This window comes from Chrysochloris asiatica, unplaced genomic scaffold (assembly GCF_000296735.1).
Source record: "Chrysochloris asiatica unplaced genomic scaffold, ChrAsi1.0 scaffold00241, whole genome shotgun sequence".
Taxonomy (NCBI): domain Eukaryota; kingdom Metazoa; phylum Chordata; class Mammalia; order Afrosoricida; family Chrysochloridae; genus Chrysochloris; species Chrysochloris asiatica.
Genome location: NW_006408759.1, coordinates 2,237,391 through 2,253,657, shown reverse-complemented (window position 1 = coordinate 2,253,657; position 16,267 = coordinate 2,237,391). Strand labels below are relative to the sequence as shown.

At 39.0% G+C, this 16,267-nt stretch overlaps 1 protein-coding gene across 2 annotated transcripts; it reads right to left on the bottom strand.

The window, feature by feature from the left end:
* Window positions 1–4,964: 4,964 nt before the first annotated feature.
* On the bottom strand, window positions 4,965–10,086 carry RGS4 (regulator of G-protein signaling 4). 2 transcript variants are annotated; one of them, XM_006873428.1, is made up of 5 exons: window positions 9,926–10,086; window positions 6,941–7,045; window positions 6,595–6,656; window positions 5,782–5,948; window positions 4,965–5,363 (listed from the first exon to the last, which is right to left on the bottom strand). In XM_006873428.1, the coding sequence occupies exons 1-5, from the start codon at window positions 9,967–9,969 to the stop codon at window positions 5,124–5,126; spliced, it is 618 nt and encodes a 205-aa protein (XP_006873490.1). In that variant the 5' UTR covers window positions 9,970–10,086; the 3' UTR covers window positions 4,965–5,123. The 2 variants fall into 2 exon arrangements, with proteins under 2 accessions (XP_006873490.1, XP_006873491.1); XM_006873429.1 differs by lacking the exon at window positions 5,782–5,948 and having other exon boundaries at window positions 5,293–5,363; window positions 9,926–9,969.
* Between the last annotated feature and the right edge of the window lie 6,181 nt (window positions 10,087–16,267).

Genomic DNA, 16,267 nt, shown 5'->3' with positions numbered 1-16,267 from the left:
CAAATGCATCAATTCTTTGACAGTCTTCCTTATCCACTGTCCAACTTTCACATGCATATAACACTATTGAAAATATTATGGGTTGGGTGAGGTGCACTTTACTCCTGATATCTTTGTTCTTGAACACTTTAAAAATGTCTTGTGCAGCTGATTTGCCTAATACAATATATCATTTGATATCTAGACTGCTGTTTCCGTGAGTGTTGATGGTGAGAATTCTGTTTTATTTACACTGAGGTGCAACCCATACCAAAGGTTGTGGTCTTTGATCTTCACTAATATGCATTTTAAGTCCTCTTCATTTTCAACAACCAAGGTTGTATCATCTGCATACTGCAGGCTGTTAACAAGTCTACCTTCAATCCTGATGCCACATTCTTCTTCATTAAATCCAGCTTCTCAGAGTATTTGCTCAGCATGCAGATTGAATAAGTACTGTGAAAATATACAACTCGCGTGCACATCCTTCCTGATTTTAAACCATTCAATGTTCCCTTTTCTGTTCAAGCAACTGCCTCTTAGTCTATGTATAAGTTCTTCATGAGCATAATTAAATATTTCAGAATACTCATTCTCAGCAACGTGGTCCATAGCTTGCCTGATGCACATAGTCAAAAGCATTTGCATTGTCAGTGAAGCACAGTTAAGCATCTTTCTGGCATTCTCTGCTTTCAGCCAAGATCCATCTAATGTCAACAATGATATTCTTCATTCTACATCTTCATCTGAATCCACTTGAACCTCTGGCAATTCCCTGTCAATGTAATGTTTCAGTCATTTTTTAATTATCTTGAGCAAAATTTTACTTTCATGTGATATTAATTATAGTGTCTGATGATTTCTGCATTCCACTGGGTCACCTCTCTTTGGAGTGGGTACAAATATGGATCTCTTCCAATCAGTTGTTCAGTTAAATGTCTTCCAATTTCTTGGCATAGTCGAATGAGTGCCTCAGTGTTGCCTCAGTTTGTTGAAAATTCTCTGTATTCTATCAATTCCTGGAGCTTTGTTCTTTGTCAATGCCTTCAGTGCAGCTTGTAATTCTTCCTTCAGTACCATTGACTCTTGATCATATGCTAAGTCTTGAAACAGTTGAATATCGACCATTTCTTTTTGGTACAGTGACTCTGTGTATTCCTTCCATCTTCTTTTGATGCATTGTGCATCATTCAATATTTTGCCCATAGAATCCTTCAGTAAAGATTACAGCCAAGAAAATCCTGTGGAACACATCTACTCTATCACATGGTGTCATTTTTAGTCAAAATTGACTCAATGACACCCAACAATAAACATTTATGAGAAACTTGGATTATTTTGTGTACTTCTCAAGAGATGGTTCATATTTTCACTAGAACCTTAAAAGAATCTTACTTAAACATGTTTAAGATCCTTTGTGCCTAATATTTTGTAAATATGGATGTTAAAATGGGAAAGGGAGAAATCGGAGACCAAGGACTCCATGGCACAATAGTCATAGTGCTTATAAATGCAAATTGGAAAGTTCTATGATTTCTTTTTCAGGGATGAAAGCAGCAAAAGAAAGAGAACTTGGAGCTGTTTTGACAGGGAGTCTATCTTCCAGATGCATATAGGTCCCTTGTTCTTCCTCAGTCTTCCACTGGCCTGCCTTTCAATCATGCAGGTAATTTGTTAACAAAAGAAAGGCTGCTCTGGAAGGTGAACCTTAAGCCTTAAAAATTTGTTGAGGATCCAAAAAGTGAACCTCTAAATCTAGTTAGCAAATCTCTGAAGTTACTCACACACTGCACAGATTTCTCGAGTATAAATTACATGTATGAGCACTTTGTAAGTAGAGGTAGGCAAGCGGTGGCAGTAAATAAATAATATATGGTATTTACAGTATACCCTTGAACAACACAGATTTGAACTGTGCAGCTCTACTTATACATGCATTTAAAAAAATGCTGTGTGATGCTACTCATCTCTGCAAGAGCAATTCATCTTGTCAGTTAATTGTGTATCACAGCAAAAAAAATGTTCTCTTGCAGTTCTTTTATACTTTTCATTGTGTCTAGTATAATCCTGCTAACTTTCAATAACTGTTGGAACCAATACAAAATGCCACTAGTGATGCTGGAATTGTTTCCAAGAAGCAGAGAAAATTCATGACATTACAAGAAAAGTTAAATTATTGATATGCACCATAGATTGAGGTCAGGAGAAATGAGTCCAGTGTAAGGAACATTTTCAAAGAGGAAAGGAAATTTGTGCAGCCATTTTAGCAGGGACAAAAACCTTACACATTTTGCTAAATGCCTTTATATATAACACTGAAAATACTATTTTGATGTGGGTACAGCAAATAATACATATTGGTTGTTGTTGTTGTTGTTAAGTGCCGTCGAGTCGGTTCCGACCCATAGCGACCCTGTACAGGGTTTCCGAGGGTGTAAATCCTTACGGGAGTAGAAAGCCTCATCTTTCTCCCGCGGAGCGGCTGGTAGTTTCGAACCGCTGACCTTAAGAAATAATACATATAAACATACAAAATATGCATAATAAACAGTTGATGTTATAGATTAAAGGTTCCAGTCAACAGTAGGTAAAAGTAGACTATTACTTGTTAAATTTAAGGAGCTCTGGTAGCGTAGTAGTTATGAATTGGGCTGCTAACCTCAGGGTCTGCATTTTGAAACTACCAGCTATTCCACAGGAAAAAGATGAGGCTTTCTGCTCCTGTAAAGATGTATAGCCTCAGAAACCCTGTACAGGGTCGCTATGAGTCTGAACTAACTCCACGGCGAACAACCACCACTAGTTAAGTTTAGAAGTAGTCAAAAGTTACACATGATTTTTGACTGCGTGGTGGTGGTGTTTGTGCCATTAACCCTCAGGTGGTTCAAGGGTCAACTGTATTTTATGCTTCTTTGTCAAGATGGTATGTAAGAAAGGCTGTGTGAGCCATTTCCTAAATTTACCCCACACCCTTCTGCTTTGCTTCTCATAACATAGCCCCATGGATACTTAATGTGTTTACAAGCAGATACTTTTGTATGAAGTATTTATTTACCCTTATTAAGATGTGTGTATTTTCTGGAAGCATCAGGTTACAGGCTTATAAAGTGCATGATAGAAATAGGCATGCATATGGAAGAAGCATTCTGTCTGTGAATCAAGACCACGTAAACTCACCATGTCTAAAGGTGATGAACAAGAAACTACAATTGAAAAACACACTTAAAAAATGTATTACATAAAATAATTTAATTCTCATTCAGAATGACCTCCCAGATCCCCAATGTGGAACAGCAGTCTGTGAATACAGGAATAATCCAAGTCATGACAGTAATAATAGGGCAAGACCAAGAAAGTTACATGTTTATATTCTGCAGCTAACTAGACAGAATTGTGGGACTATGTATCACAGAAAGGAACTTTGATGAAGAACTCTGTGGACATTGAGAGCAAGACTGCCAGAGAGTTAAGAAAGGTACAATTGAGAAAATCTGTATCTTTAATATGATGGACTTGTATGCACACACTCTAGTGTCTTCATTCTGCACTCCAGATATTGACTTAAAAGCCACCAAGGTGCTCACACATGTAATTTATACTGGAGAAACTGGTGCAGTGTGAGTGTATGCATGTGTATGCTTACAAAGGCAGTAGTTTTAGAAGAATGAGAAGAAAATGACTTCCTGGCCATTCATTAAAAATTCAGGTGATATCCTGCACCCCCATTTATAAAACAATACAATAATAAAAAAATTATACAAGACATCATAAATAACATAAATGAGAAATTTTCAAGTATTACATGAGCCTTGAAAAGTTCCAAGCAGTAGTTCTAACAAAGAACATCTCTTTTTTTTGCCCCCTCATTTCATTTCAAGGTCTAGAAAGAAAGGCCTTCAGTCTCTGTTAGCCCTAAAGTTTGGGATGAATTGAATGAGATTCTACCTCAAAACAGAAAATGATGAGAGCTTTGCAGTTTGTGGAAACATGTTTCCCCTTTATAAAATATAATCTTTCCCCCAGTTGCTGGTTTATAACGTTAGACATATAGCCTAGTGCCATTATGGATAATGGGAACAAAAATGAACCATGGAGCCATCACCTGATGGCTAAGGTTCTCAGGAAAAACAAAGGGAAAAGAGCACCTTGAGTAGGAGAGGAAGAAAGACTAGAGGACAAGAACTCTGACTGAAATTTCATGCCCTTGCACAGCCAGTATTGTATGGTAGGTAGAGCTGGCAAGATCCTAATTGCATTTCTTCATTTAGATCAAGTATCCCATCTCCCAACTTCATACCAACCCCAGCTACTAGTAACAGTGAACTAAGCACCTGGGCAAAGAAGGGAAGGTCAGCAGCTTTGGGACTCAAAAGTGCCATAATGATAAAACCAGCCTGAGGCAATATTGTGTCATTCAGGTATATGATTATTTATGATATGATACTTGCTTCTCAGAACACTGCTCAACTTGGAAGCTGTCAGTAGTTAAATCAAGTACAATAGCCCATGGATGCCTCACCATCAAGACACATATGAGTTTTACAGAATCAACTCTCCATAGATTAGTGTTCCTTTTTAGTTTGCCTGGTGGTTAGTTCAGTTTCCCTATTCCAATGCAGAATGAAAGATCAGGGATCAGAACATGCATGTAAGTACGTGCATACACTCTAGTTATGAACACCAAGGGCCGTTCCCATCTTCTCTTGCAGAAATACACATACACATACATATATACATAATATCAACCTCATTTAAGCTTGGAGAAAGTGCGAGCTAACAGAATACATGTGCATACGTGGATGTCACGTAAAGTGTACCAACAGACCACCCTGAGGTCAAACTGTGGGAGGAGACACCTGCCAACAATCTTTGAAAAGCCAAACATACAAGGCCAATATTTGGAGACTTGCTCAAATGGCACCCTAAAAGAAATTTGGGGAAATTGGTTTGGAATGCGATCCCACCCTTATGGACATCAAAATGAAATCTAGTTTCTACATGGGAGTGACTTGCACATGCCAGGTAGCATGGATACTAGGCTACAACATGGTTATAGCATTGGTGCTTAATACAGATCAGTATTTGGCCTTGGTTTTCCAGAACATAGAGTCTTGGCATATCAGTCTTCCATTTCCCAGTGGGAATTAGGCACACTGGGGAACCAGGGAAGTACAGTCTGCAGGACTCTTGGCTCCTTTTGGCTTCTCTGACCCACAGCTGGAAGGGTTGGCCAAATCAAGATAGAATCTGGACTTCAGGAAGCGGCGATATGAATCCTTCTCCATCAGGTTGAAAATCTTCTTCTGAGCCTCATCAAAGCAGGTTATTGTGGGCTCCAGCATGTTCCGGCTGGTCTCCTCCCTGGTGCAAGAATCCAGGTTCACCTGAAGGACAAAGGCCATTAGACATCTCATCCTGCTAAGTGTGGGAGGCTACATGCTTTTTACTTAACAATGACTATGCATCCCCCAGATCCAGAAAAGGAAAAAAGTACATTTACTCTCCATCTTGACCCACACGAAAGAGTATAACAGGTTCACTCTTTCAGGGTGGGTAGGACAATGTTTCCTTTTCTTACTCCCACACTGGGAAGATTCATCAGAACAATTCATTAAGGGTGCTCATCTGGTCCTCTGAATGAAAGCTTTTTCTTAGCTAATGTATTTGGGGTTGTCATGATCATAATGAACTGTTCTACTGTTATATCTTTTTCCTTAACTCTCATGATCTAAAAACCCACATCATTGACATTACTCAAAAATTTCACTAAGAACCAGAGAGTTTTCTGTCATGAAAACCTACCTCTTTAGTTGCCTGGACTGAGATGAATTCATTGTAGATCTTCTTGGCCTTGGGACTCAGTTTAGAGGGTGATTTAATTTTTTTGTATTCTTCACAGCTGATCCAGAAATCAATGTTTTCCTCACTGTATTCAGACTTCAGGAAAGCTTTGAAAGCCGCCAGCCCACCTGTTACATGGGAGAAAGAACCATAGTTGTCATCATGCTGCTTAATCCCATACATATTTCAGAAAAACTAAAGTACTTAGAGGAATAAGGCATTGGATTGATGCAAACCCCTTTCCCTCTACTTTGGGGGTCACTTGGAATCAGACAATCCTGACTTGCATCTGATGTCTACTAGGTTATCAACTATGCGTAGCAATTATTGTTCAGGATGTGAAATGTTTTTCAAGCAATGGTGAGTGAGTTCAATAGGAAGTGTTTTGTTTTTGAAAAGCCTATGCAGCTACCAACTGAAAAGGTGGGTTTGGGAGCAAGAAACAGAAGTTGATTCTACAAGAAGATTCAGAATTTTTTCTCTCTCTCCTTTTTTTTTTTTTTTTTTGTATGTGGTGAGAGAAATGGTTTTCCCCATGGCTCCTATGTTAACTTCCGTGGTATATATCACAAAGCTCTAGAGTTTAGTAAAATGTTAAGCAGACTAGATATAAGAGCAAAGGTACTGCTGATCCAGAAGTCAGAGGAACATAGGCCTTTGTGTAGGTCTTTTAGGCCACGCATATAATGAAATCATTCGTCTTATCCAGAGTGCCTTTATGCTTAAACTGGGGATGGGGGTGTGGTGGGGGTGAGGGGAAGCTATAAAACTTACATTCATGACTAATCAGGTTTTCCAAGGATTCAGCCCATTTCTTGAGTTCTTCTTGACTCACCCTAGAGACATTAAAAAGAATGACTTGAAGACCAAGATACAAAACGGAGGCAAGAAATCAATGATTCTTAAAACGCACAATTTTATTTTCCATCATTATGATAAGACTTTTGGATTAAGGTACCCTTTTCACTAAATGCATGGAAATTTCAAATGCAATTCTGATGTCCATGATAATAGAGATTATCTTGATCCTGGTCTAGTTTAACTAGGGGCGTAACTTCCTTTCCTCCTAATGGACCATTTTCATCATCAAATAGTTAACATTTAAGGGCTTTTCTCTTACCTCTGGCAAATGATAACTTTGTCCTTCTTGCTATGGGAAGAATTATGTTCGCAGGAATCAGACTTCTGCAGCAGGAAGCCTAGTCGATGCTTCATATCTTTTGCACTGCAAACAAGAGGAAGAAAGAGAATTGATAATGATTACCCAGTTCTCTTTAAAAGGCATCCTAGTGATAGTTTGAGGAGTCTAGAACTAGGCTGGTGGGGAAAGGAAATTCATTTGGGGAATGAGAGTCGGAACGAACTTCTAGGAAAGTGGGACTCCATTTCTGCTTCTGCCTATGACTTACTACAAAACCTTGAGGCCAGAATTATAACCCTAAGCTTCTTTATCAGTAACTGGAGTTCTGACCCTTCAGCTGATCTTAAGCACTCTATTATAGACAAGTTTTGGTTATTGAACACTTGTTTATCTTCAGTAAACACATTGAAAACACAGATGTACTTTGGGTAATTTTTTTTAACTGGAAAGCTAATAGTAACTGCAAAGCATGGCACCTTCTTATTGCATGCCACCTTCTGGTGGGTGGCTGCTACTTCCATCTGCCTCACTGCTAGCAGAGAGGAAGATCTAGAAGCACCTTGGGAAGGAAAAGTCACGTTCAAGTCATGGATGTGGTTTGCCGAGCAAGTCATGCTATTTGGTATGCATGGAGGGTAAGCCATGCAGTACTAGCTCAGGGACATGAAAAGGGGGAGGAGAGTAAATGACTAAAACCTGAACAATTCCAGATTTGCCTCTAGGGGAATCTTGACTTGCTTCATTTGTTCTTAATAATCTAGACTATAAAGGATATTTATGCTCCAAAGGGCATTTGGGGCTTAAAAATAATGAGAAGCTAGCAAGAGTCCTCACTGAGGCTAGTGATTGTTTCCTGAGAGCAGAGTGTCCAGCTTACTGCTCATGTTTACTAGGTGGCCAGGGTACAGCAGGGCTTCCTAATTTACTCTAGAAGTGGACTTTTTCATTAACTGTTATCTCAACTGTCCCACTCTGTGAATTTTCATTTTGTTTGCATTACTTCTATTACAAAAGTCCTCAAAAATGTTTTTAGACAGAAATTCCACTTAAAAAGAAATGAATGACCCACTGGTCTCACTTGGAAGAGGAAAAACAAAGTCAAACACACAGAAACGTCATTTTGGAATGATTGCTGATATCCTACTGACTTACACTCTGAGTTTTCCCCTACTGGTTTGACTGCCCTTATGTTCTTGGACTGCCCCTGAAATAGTATTTTCTTTCATTCAAAGACTCATTTTCCTTCTCTGCTTCTCCTGCTGGGAACTGGTCAAAGGATGCAAAATTCTCCTTAATAGGAGGAACAACTGATTCTAAGGTGATGCTATAAGTAAATTTTGATCCAGTTCAAAATAGAGATTATTTCATAGATCCATGTGCCTTACTCTTTCTGAGAACCAATTGGTATTTGCTAATGCAGGGCCATGTCTTGAAGAGTTGGAAGTATGATTAACACTTACGCTACTTATCCTTGTAACACAAAAACAACCATCAAGCAAAAACCAAAATGGTCTCAGAGTTCATTGAAGTCAGGGAACCTGGATTTGGTCATTGTTCTGCCACTTACCACCTATGTGACCTTGAGCAGCTATGTCACCTCTGGAGCCTCAGGTACTAACACTAGGATGAAGATGTTGGACTTTATGGGTACATTCACCAGAGAGAAATCCAGTTCTCCCTGCTGCCTTAGAATTCACCTCCCCGTGTTAGCTTCTTAGCTCCTTGGAGGGCAGAGCTCTCGGACAATCTTTTTCTGTGTCCTAAAGTGTTTATCAGAACATAGGTTTCTCCTTGACTCTCCTGGTATTTTGTATGATTAATTTCATTTGTGAACTAACTGAAGCATGAAGTAATTTGCTCCATTCATTTCAGGAAATCAATGGGGATGGTCAGAGATAACTATTTCATAGGCACTTTCTGTTGGATTCTCTTGCTTCATTTTAAAGAAGTCATGAATATTTTCATGATCCCGAGTGACAGCTAGAACATCTCAAAGGTCAATTTCTTAGTCATGCTCAAGAGACTGTGCTTTCTGAGATTGTATTCAAATTGAAATTTAAGATGACCTCTATTTGTAGGGGACAGGGAGGAGGCGAGATACAGTTTTACCTTTCTCCCTTCAACTTCAAAATTCAGTAGTATAATATGCATTGGAATTTTTTCCCTAACTGGTGTGTTCTCTAAGAACATTTCTTTATGCTTTTCAAATAAATCACAGACATATGAGTAATCACATATCTAAGATTTTTTTTTAAACCAAGAAACAGTACATTAAAACAAGAACAAAAAAACACCTTAAGAAGGAAGCATCTTCTATATTACACTTAATTGATTAGGTATGCTCAAGATCAATACTTCCGGTCAACCATCACTCACACAAACCATTTCAAGAATACAGATGGGGCCAGGGGAAAAGCAGATTTAGATTTGAAACTCATTTCTTATTGTAGCATTTGCTTATAAGAGCAGAGAAGTGAGAGATGCTGCATGCAGCTCTACACAGAAAACAGTGCTTTCTGGTGATACACACAAACCTCCTCACGGGGCACCTTCTTCCAAAATCAAAAATGGATCTAGTATACTTCCAAAAAACTTAATTCTATAAACTCAAGTGATGCTCAAATAACAGTACTACAAGTGGAGCTATTACAGACCACAGTATGTAGTCCCAAAGCCTTTTATCACTTCTTAACTAGATAGCTAGTGGCTTGAGGACTTGGCTTAAACATCAGAATAGCCCTCCATACTGAGGTCATATAAAACTATATATAGGTACTGGAATTTGGAGAGAACACCTCTTAAGCCACATTTTCTAATTAGACTTGGTGGGACACAAGGAAGCTGATGCTCTCCTGACCACGCTGTTTTTAATCCCAATGAACTGGGTGAGTAAGTAGGATAGAAAAATAACTGAGAAAGTCCAGGCAAAAGGTTTACATCATAAATAGCTGAAAATCATCTTACCTCCTCAAGCAAGAAGCTGGCAGACCTGCAAGTCCTTTGCACATTTTGTTTTCTGTTAGAATCAAACGTCTAAGAAAGAACTGCAGCAGCAGGAGCTGTGGCTTCTGTTTTGAGCACACTTTGCTTTTTTTCCCTTGTGTAATGCTATCAGAATCCTCTGAGCTTCTCCCTCTCAAGCCTGCAGGGGTCTCTTTTATAGCACAGCCACGGACCGTCCAGCCAATCAGATGGTAGCTCTGTAATACCAACTCCCCTGTGCCTCTCTCTGCCTCCTCCAGCCCTGACAGATAATAAAGAAAACATTGACGCATCAACAATGCAAAGTGAATAAAAGGGAGAAAACCCTTTCATAAAACAGACCTACAGAAAAGAAAAATCCACCCAGTGTCGGAAGTATTGAGTTTCTAGGACAGGAAGAAAAAATGATAATAATAAGAGTTTCCAATGCTGCAAAACATGAAGCTTATTCACTTGTTTGTAACAGCATGTTAAGGGAAGTTTCATCCTGAAAAGGAAGGGTTTACTTTGGGGCTGACTCCCAAAGCACTTTCTCTTTTGAATGAAAAATACACAGCCCAAAGTCCTGTTGTGGAATTGTAGGAAAAGCACTGGACTTCAAGGTCGTCTGAGCCCCAAGGCTGGCAGTTCAAATTCTATACAGGGTCACTATGAGTCAGAACCAACTTGATGGCACTTAACAACAACAACATACACAGTCTAAGATCTGATCCTCACTATTTCCAAAAGGAAGCTGTGAGGATCTCCAGGAAGTTATTTGCAGAAGATGGATTTTCGATTGTCACATAAAAACAAGAGTGTGGGGAGGAATACGTAGATGGCAGAAGGATATTTACCTGGCAACATAGAAAAGCAAGTCTAGAGAAAACGAATTAGTTACCTCTGTCATCAGCCTGACTTTTCTAGATACGTAACTGAAAGCAGAATTCATCTAGCACCGGCAAGCTCTCCTATATATGCATGCCTCTTAGAAAAAGCTCAAGACAGCAGCTTGAAGGCCAGAGGAGAAAGTACATGAACACATGCAGACAAGCATTTTTCTTTGAAAATGAGTTTATGTCTTAAGAAATTCTAGGTCCAAAGTGATCTTTCTCAATGAAGGTGACAGAGGAGGCAAGCAAGCAGTAACATGCATAGTTTGTCTTGCATAAAACCAGACTTGAAATGAGCATAATAATGTTCAGTCCTACAGGCACTTCTAAATATGTGCACAATTAGCATTGTTTGTCCACAACATGATGGAACGGAAGCTTCAAAGAATCATGTAGGTGTCCCATCCCTCGTAGTCATAACTCAATTATCCACACCAGAGTTACAGAGGGATCTTCTTCATGTAGGCAAAGCTTTAAGTAGAAGGAAGAAATCGCTATATCTGAATAGAACAGCTGTTGTTTGAAAGCAGATAGATTCCTTTTTATAAGATACAATAAACTGAACATAGAAAAAGAGCAGGGCATAAGATAGCTTATTTGGGCAAGATAAAAGATAGATGGATTCTATGGATGTGTAAAAGTATCCAGGAAGATAGAAGGGGAAACAGTAAAGATATATGTCTCCCTTCCCCATTTGTGCCCCTGAGCATCCCATGCTGCCACCCCTCTTCACCCTACCTAGCAGAGCAAGTGGATGACAGAGACATGGAAGGAAGTAGAGGAATCATCTCCAGTAGATGCACTTAAGATTTAGGTAAATGCCTCCAGTTTTCTCCCATGAAGGCTGAAATCCACTTATTAGATTCACTACTGGGCACCTTTGTCTTGAGGTATAACATAGAACAAATAAAACTTATTGGTGTACAATAGCTAGGAGCAGTCATTGGTGAAATTGTCAAGGGGAAAGCTATCAAGCCAAGGTTGGAAGACCCAAGTTGATAAATCAACTAGAATTAGCACCAAAGAGGAGAGGCTAAATGGGAGAGAAAAATAAACCAAAAATGAATCTGGGCCTTCTTTGCTTAGCTATGCATCCAAGTGAGCTAGTCCTTAAATCATATGTGGCTTTAGAAACATGGAAGAAGATCCAAGCAAGTTTATTGACTCTTAAAGTTCCACAATAAGATCAAAAAAAGGCCTAACTTATCATGAGTTAATATAAGCAATCTCAATAGCTAAGAGAAATGGGACTGCAGAAATTATCTAGTTCACCATCCTTGTTTAACCAAAGAGGAAATAGAAGTCCGGACTGGGGAAGTGACTTGTTAAAGTTACAGCTTCTTACTGATGGAGTTGGGTCCAGAGCACAGGTTTCTTGACACTAGGTTATATGGATTTCCCATTGTGTTCTATCACCTCTCTCCCTCCCCGCCACAGTTTTATCAAATGAGATAAAACTGTGTAAACAGAGGTATTTCTAAACTGTAAAGTGTTATGCAAATACATTTTTATTGATAGATTACACATGGTAGATAATAAAACCTAATATTAATTTTATATATATTATTCAAGGAGGACTCACTGCTTCCCAATTTCGTCTTGTTCCCAAGGAACAGGAGGCACCACAGACCTCACTAGATGGGTTCTCTATTAAAAGGAAAATCTTTTAACCCTTCCATGACTGAATTATTTTCTGCTTTGAATTTTTTTGTAGATACCATGAGTTTTCATTAATGGAAAGCATACTGAAATCAAGGGAAACATATTTTTGAGGTACCCAGTTACAGAGATATGTGCCAGGTGGTAGCACATAATATACTTGGGATAACAGCTTCCCATGAAATCTGAGAAGCTGAAAATATTGGTGGGTGATATATGTCCCATGGGTCATGAAAGGGTAACTGTGTGCCCAACATTTTTTCTATTTAGGCATTTCATGTTTTCTTATTTCCTTACACTATGGGTTCTTATTTTTTTCTTAGCCGTTTTGTAATTTAATATATATTTGAAATTTTTTTTGTTGGTAAGTGCTGTGGAGTAGGTTCCAACTCATAGCAATCCTGATAGGATTTCTGAGGAGTGGTTGGTGAATTTGAACAACCAACCTTGCAGTCCAAATCAACCTTGAGGTCAAGTGCTTATCCTACGGTATCACACCAGGAAATAGTAATGTAGATACTGACTTATTTTTCATTATGGGATTTGTTGATTGTGTTTGAGAAGACTAGGGCTGGTACATCATAGTGCCTTGATAGTTTCCATCCTCTTCATTTGACATGCACAAGACATTAAATTCTATTATTCTATGATTTGTCATTCTTATGTTTAGAAAATCTTTCCTCTGAAAAGACTGAATGTTTACTTACTAAGTTAGGACATCTCTATGGAGCACCTACTCTTGGCCAGGTAATGTGTGAAGAACTGCAGTTACCGCGATGAACACGCACACTTAGTCCTCTCCTTTGTGGAGTTTTCACTCCAATAGGAGTCAGACAAGACACTCAGAAGCAAATAAGATCATTCCAGAGTTTGATTCACTCCATGAAGAAAATGAGCAGCTGGTAGGCTAGAGAGTAATTGAATGGGGGAGGGCTCCTTTAGCCAAGGTGCTCAGGAGAGGTCTTGTTGAAGAGGTGGCATCTGAAATGAGATTAGGTGGGTGAAAAGAGAAAGCAATATAAGCAGCTTTGAAGATAGTATTCCTCTTAGAAGTAAGGGCAAGTGAGAGATTCTTTATCTAAACTGGCAGAGAAAAAAAAAACCCAAACAAACAGAAAGCTAGAGAATTGAGGATAAAGTCAGATCTTTGATTGATCAGTAGGCCATGGTCAAGAGTCTGGGTTGAGGAATGGATTTTTTTTTTAAATGTGGTCTAAACACAATGAAACAGTTCAACCCCCCAAAGCAAGCACATTGCCATCAAGTGGATTTCAGCTCATAGCCACCCTATAGGACAAAGTAGAACTGTCCCATAGGGCTTCCAAGGTTTTCATCTTTAAAAAAGCTAATTTCCACATCTTTCTCCCACAGAGTTGCCTGGTGGGCTTGAGCCACCAACATTTTGGCTAGCAGATAAGTACTCAATCAGTGCACCACCAGGGCTCCCAGCCATGAAGATAAATGAAGGACAAATGTGTGCAACACGTAGATATACCTTGAAAGCATTATGCTGAGTGAAGTAAATCAGTCACAAAAGAATAAACATCACGTGACTGCACAAATATGAAATACTCTGAATAGACAAATGGAAATATATATGTTTAAAGTGGTTATCAGAGGTGAGAAGGATGGGGAAGAGGAATATCTTGGCTTAACTAGAAATGAGTTTCTGTTTCTGAGCATAGAAAATATAGTAGTGGATGTAGATGATGGTTCCACAGCATGATTGATTGTAAAAAGTTGAATTGATAAATGTTATCTGTGTTTTTACAATTGGAATAAAGAGAGGTTTTGTTTTGTTTTTAAATGTTTTATTGTGAATTATGTGATAGTTTACATGGGAGAACATTGGTTTTACATTCATTCTATTGTATATATCATCTCATTGCCATAGTTACAATCCCCTCCACGCAATCCTTCCCCCATGCCCCCCAGGTCTTCACCACATAGTCACTCTCCCTCTCTGGATCTAAAGTCTCCAGCTGCTCCATTGCTCCACATCATCATCTCTGGCTCCATTTCAGGCATCACTGCTTCTCTGGGTAGGGTCCCGCTCTCTGCTCTTCTCCCTTGATGGTCCTAGGGACCTCCACTCCTAGACTGAAAAGTTAATCACTCCCCTCCTTGCTATAAAACGTCTACCTTTACATTTCCAACCCTCACAATTAGTGGAGAGGTTTAGTTTTTGTTTTTGTTTTTAAGTGTAATGGAAATTCACTAACAAGACTGAAGCAAAAGAGGAACATGACCTGATTTCACGGACAGCTGTGGTAGAATGGCAGAATCTTACAGAGTTCTAGATCTCCACACTGTTATTTCAAAGAAACAGACAAAGAAAGGCTGGATGAAAGGAGAGAAGACAAATATAGTTTGTCTTGCCTTCAAACGAATGTCATGATATTCAGTCCTCCAGATTCTTCAGAATGCCCGGAAGATTAGTATCTTTTGCACACAACAAAATGGACCAAACATGTCAAAGAAATATGCAAATATTGTATTTCTTATAGTTAAAATTCAAATACCCATAGTTGAGTTATGGGAGGAGAGGGCCAAACATGAAAACCAGGAAATCAGTTAGCAGTTTGAATCCTACTTCTCAAATCTCCTGGAAAAATAGAGATTTAATCTCACAAATATATATATTAGACAACATGTGCTGGACATTCTGCTTAGAACTAGAGACCCAAGTACAAATGAGGGATGCTCTCTCTCTGAGCTTTTCATGAGCTCACTCTAGTGGGGAAGACTTCATGAATTGGGACACATAGTATTAACTTGTATGTACAACATTTAAGCAAAACACAGAGGAGCAGAATGAATACAACCTTGGGAATTTAAAGTGGTTTTCACAAAGGAGACCCTGAAAGGATGAGTAGGTGTGGAAAGAAGATAAAGAGTATTATAGTAGATGGATCAATAATAACAGCCAATTTCACTGGTTACTAATTGTGCAAACCACTGTTTGACGCACTTCATATTAATAATCACACTTAATCCTCACAATCCACTCTGAGAGAAGGTTCTACAGTGAGTTCAGTTTTACAGATGAGACATGGTGGGGCTAAGTAACTTACCTGAGGTTACATACACATCCATTAAGTGGTGGTGACAGGATGCCAACTCAGGCATTCTGACTCTAGGACCTCTGTTATTACTCTCTCTGTATGGCGCTTTGGGTTAATGCGCCAGACTGCAAAGCCGTTTGAACTGCAAGGTTGGCGGTTCAAGGTCACCAGCTGCTCCTTGGAAACTCTATATCCGGTTGCTATGGGTCAAAACCGATTCAACAGCACTTCACAACAACAATACCAACAACTCCAACTAACTGTAAAAGATTGAAGAAAATGCCTTTTGGCAACCAAAGAGGTGTTTAGTGTCTTGATAGCTTTCAGAAGAAGAGAGAGTAGTAGGGCTAGATGGTTATTCTGAGACCTGATTATTAAAGCTGTTTCTTGTCATGCTAAAGTGCAAAATTCTGTAGCTGGTGAGGGCTAGCCAAGGTATTTTAGCAAATCAGATTAATGTTTTCAAAAGAGGGCTTGGGAGACACTGTAGGAGAATAATTTGGACAGGAAAGAAACTGGCAAAAAAAAAAAAAAAAGGAAGACTATTACAAGGAGTCTCCGTGAAAGGTGATGATAATAAACAAAGACATGCACGAGCTTGTTAAGAGAATAAAATGAAGTAATACGTAATAAAAAGGTCCTGAAAGTGTAAAATGCTGAACAGCTGGTGGGTATTGTTGATACCAAGGCTAGAGAGGGAGTATTTGCTACTGGGGAGCATTCAGTCA

Excerpts from the sequence above, each read along its gene's own strand:
- RGS4 (XM_006873428.1), bottom strand. The coding sequence starts at position 9,969 with ATGTGCAAAGGACTTGCAGGTCTGCCAGCTTCTTGCTTGAGGAG. Across the intron at positions 7,046-9,925 it reads CCAGCTTCTTGCTTGAGGAG|TGCAAAAGATATGAAGCATC; the intron begins GTAAGATGATTT and ends TCTTGTTTGCAG. Across the intron at positions 6,657-6,940 it reads AAAGTTATCATTTGCCAGAG|GGTGAGTCAAGAAGAACTCA; the intron begins GTAAGAGAAAAG and ends TAATGTCTCTAG.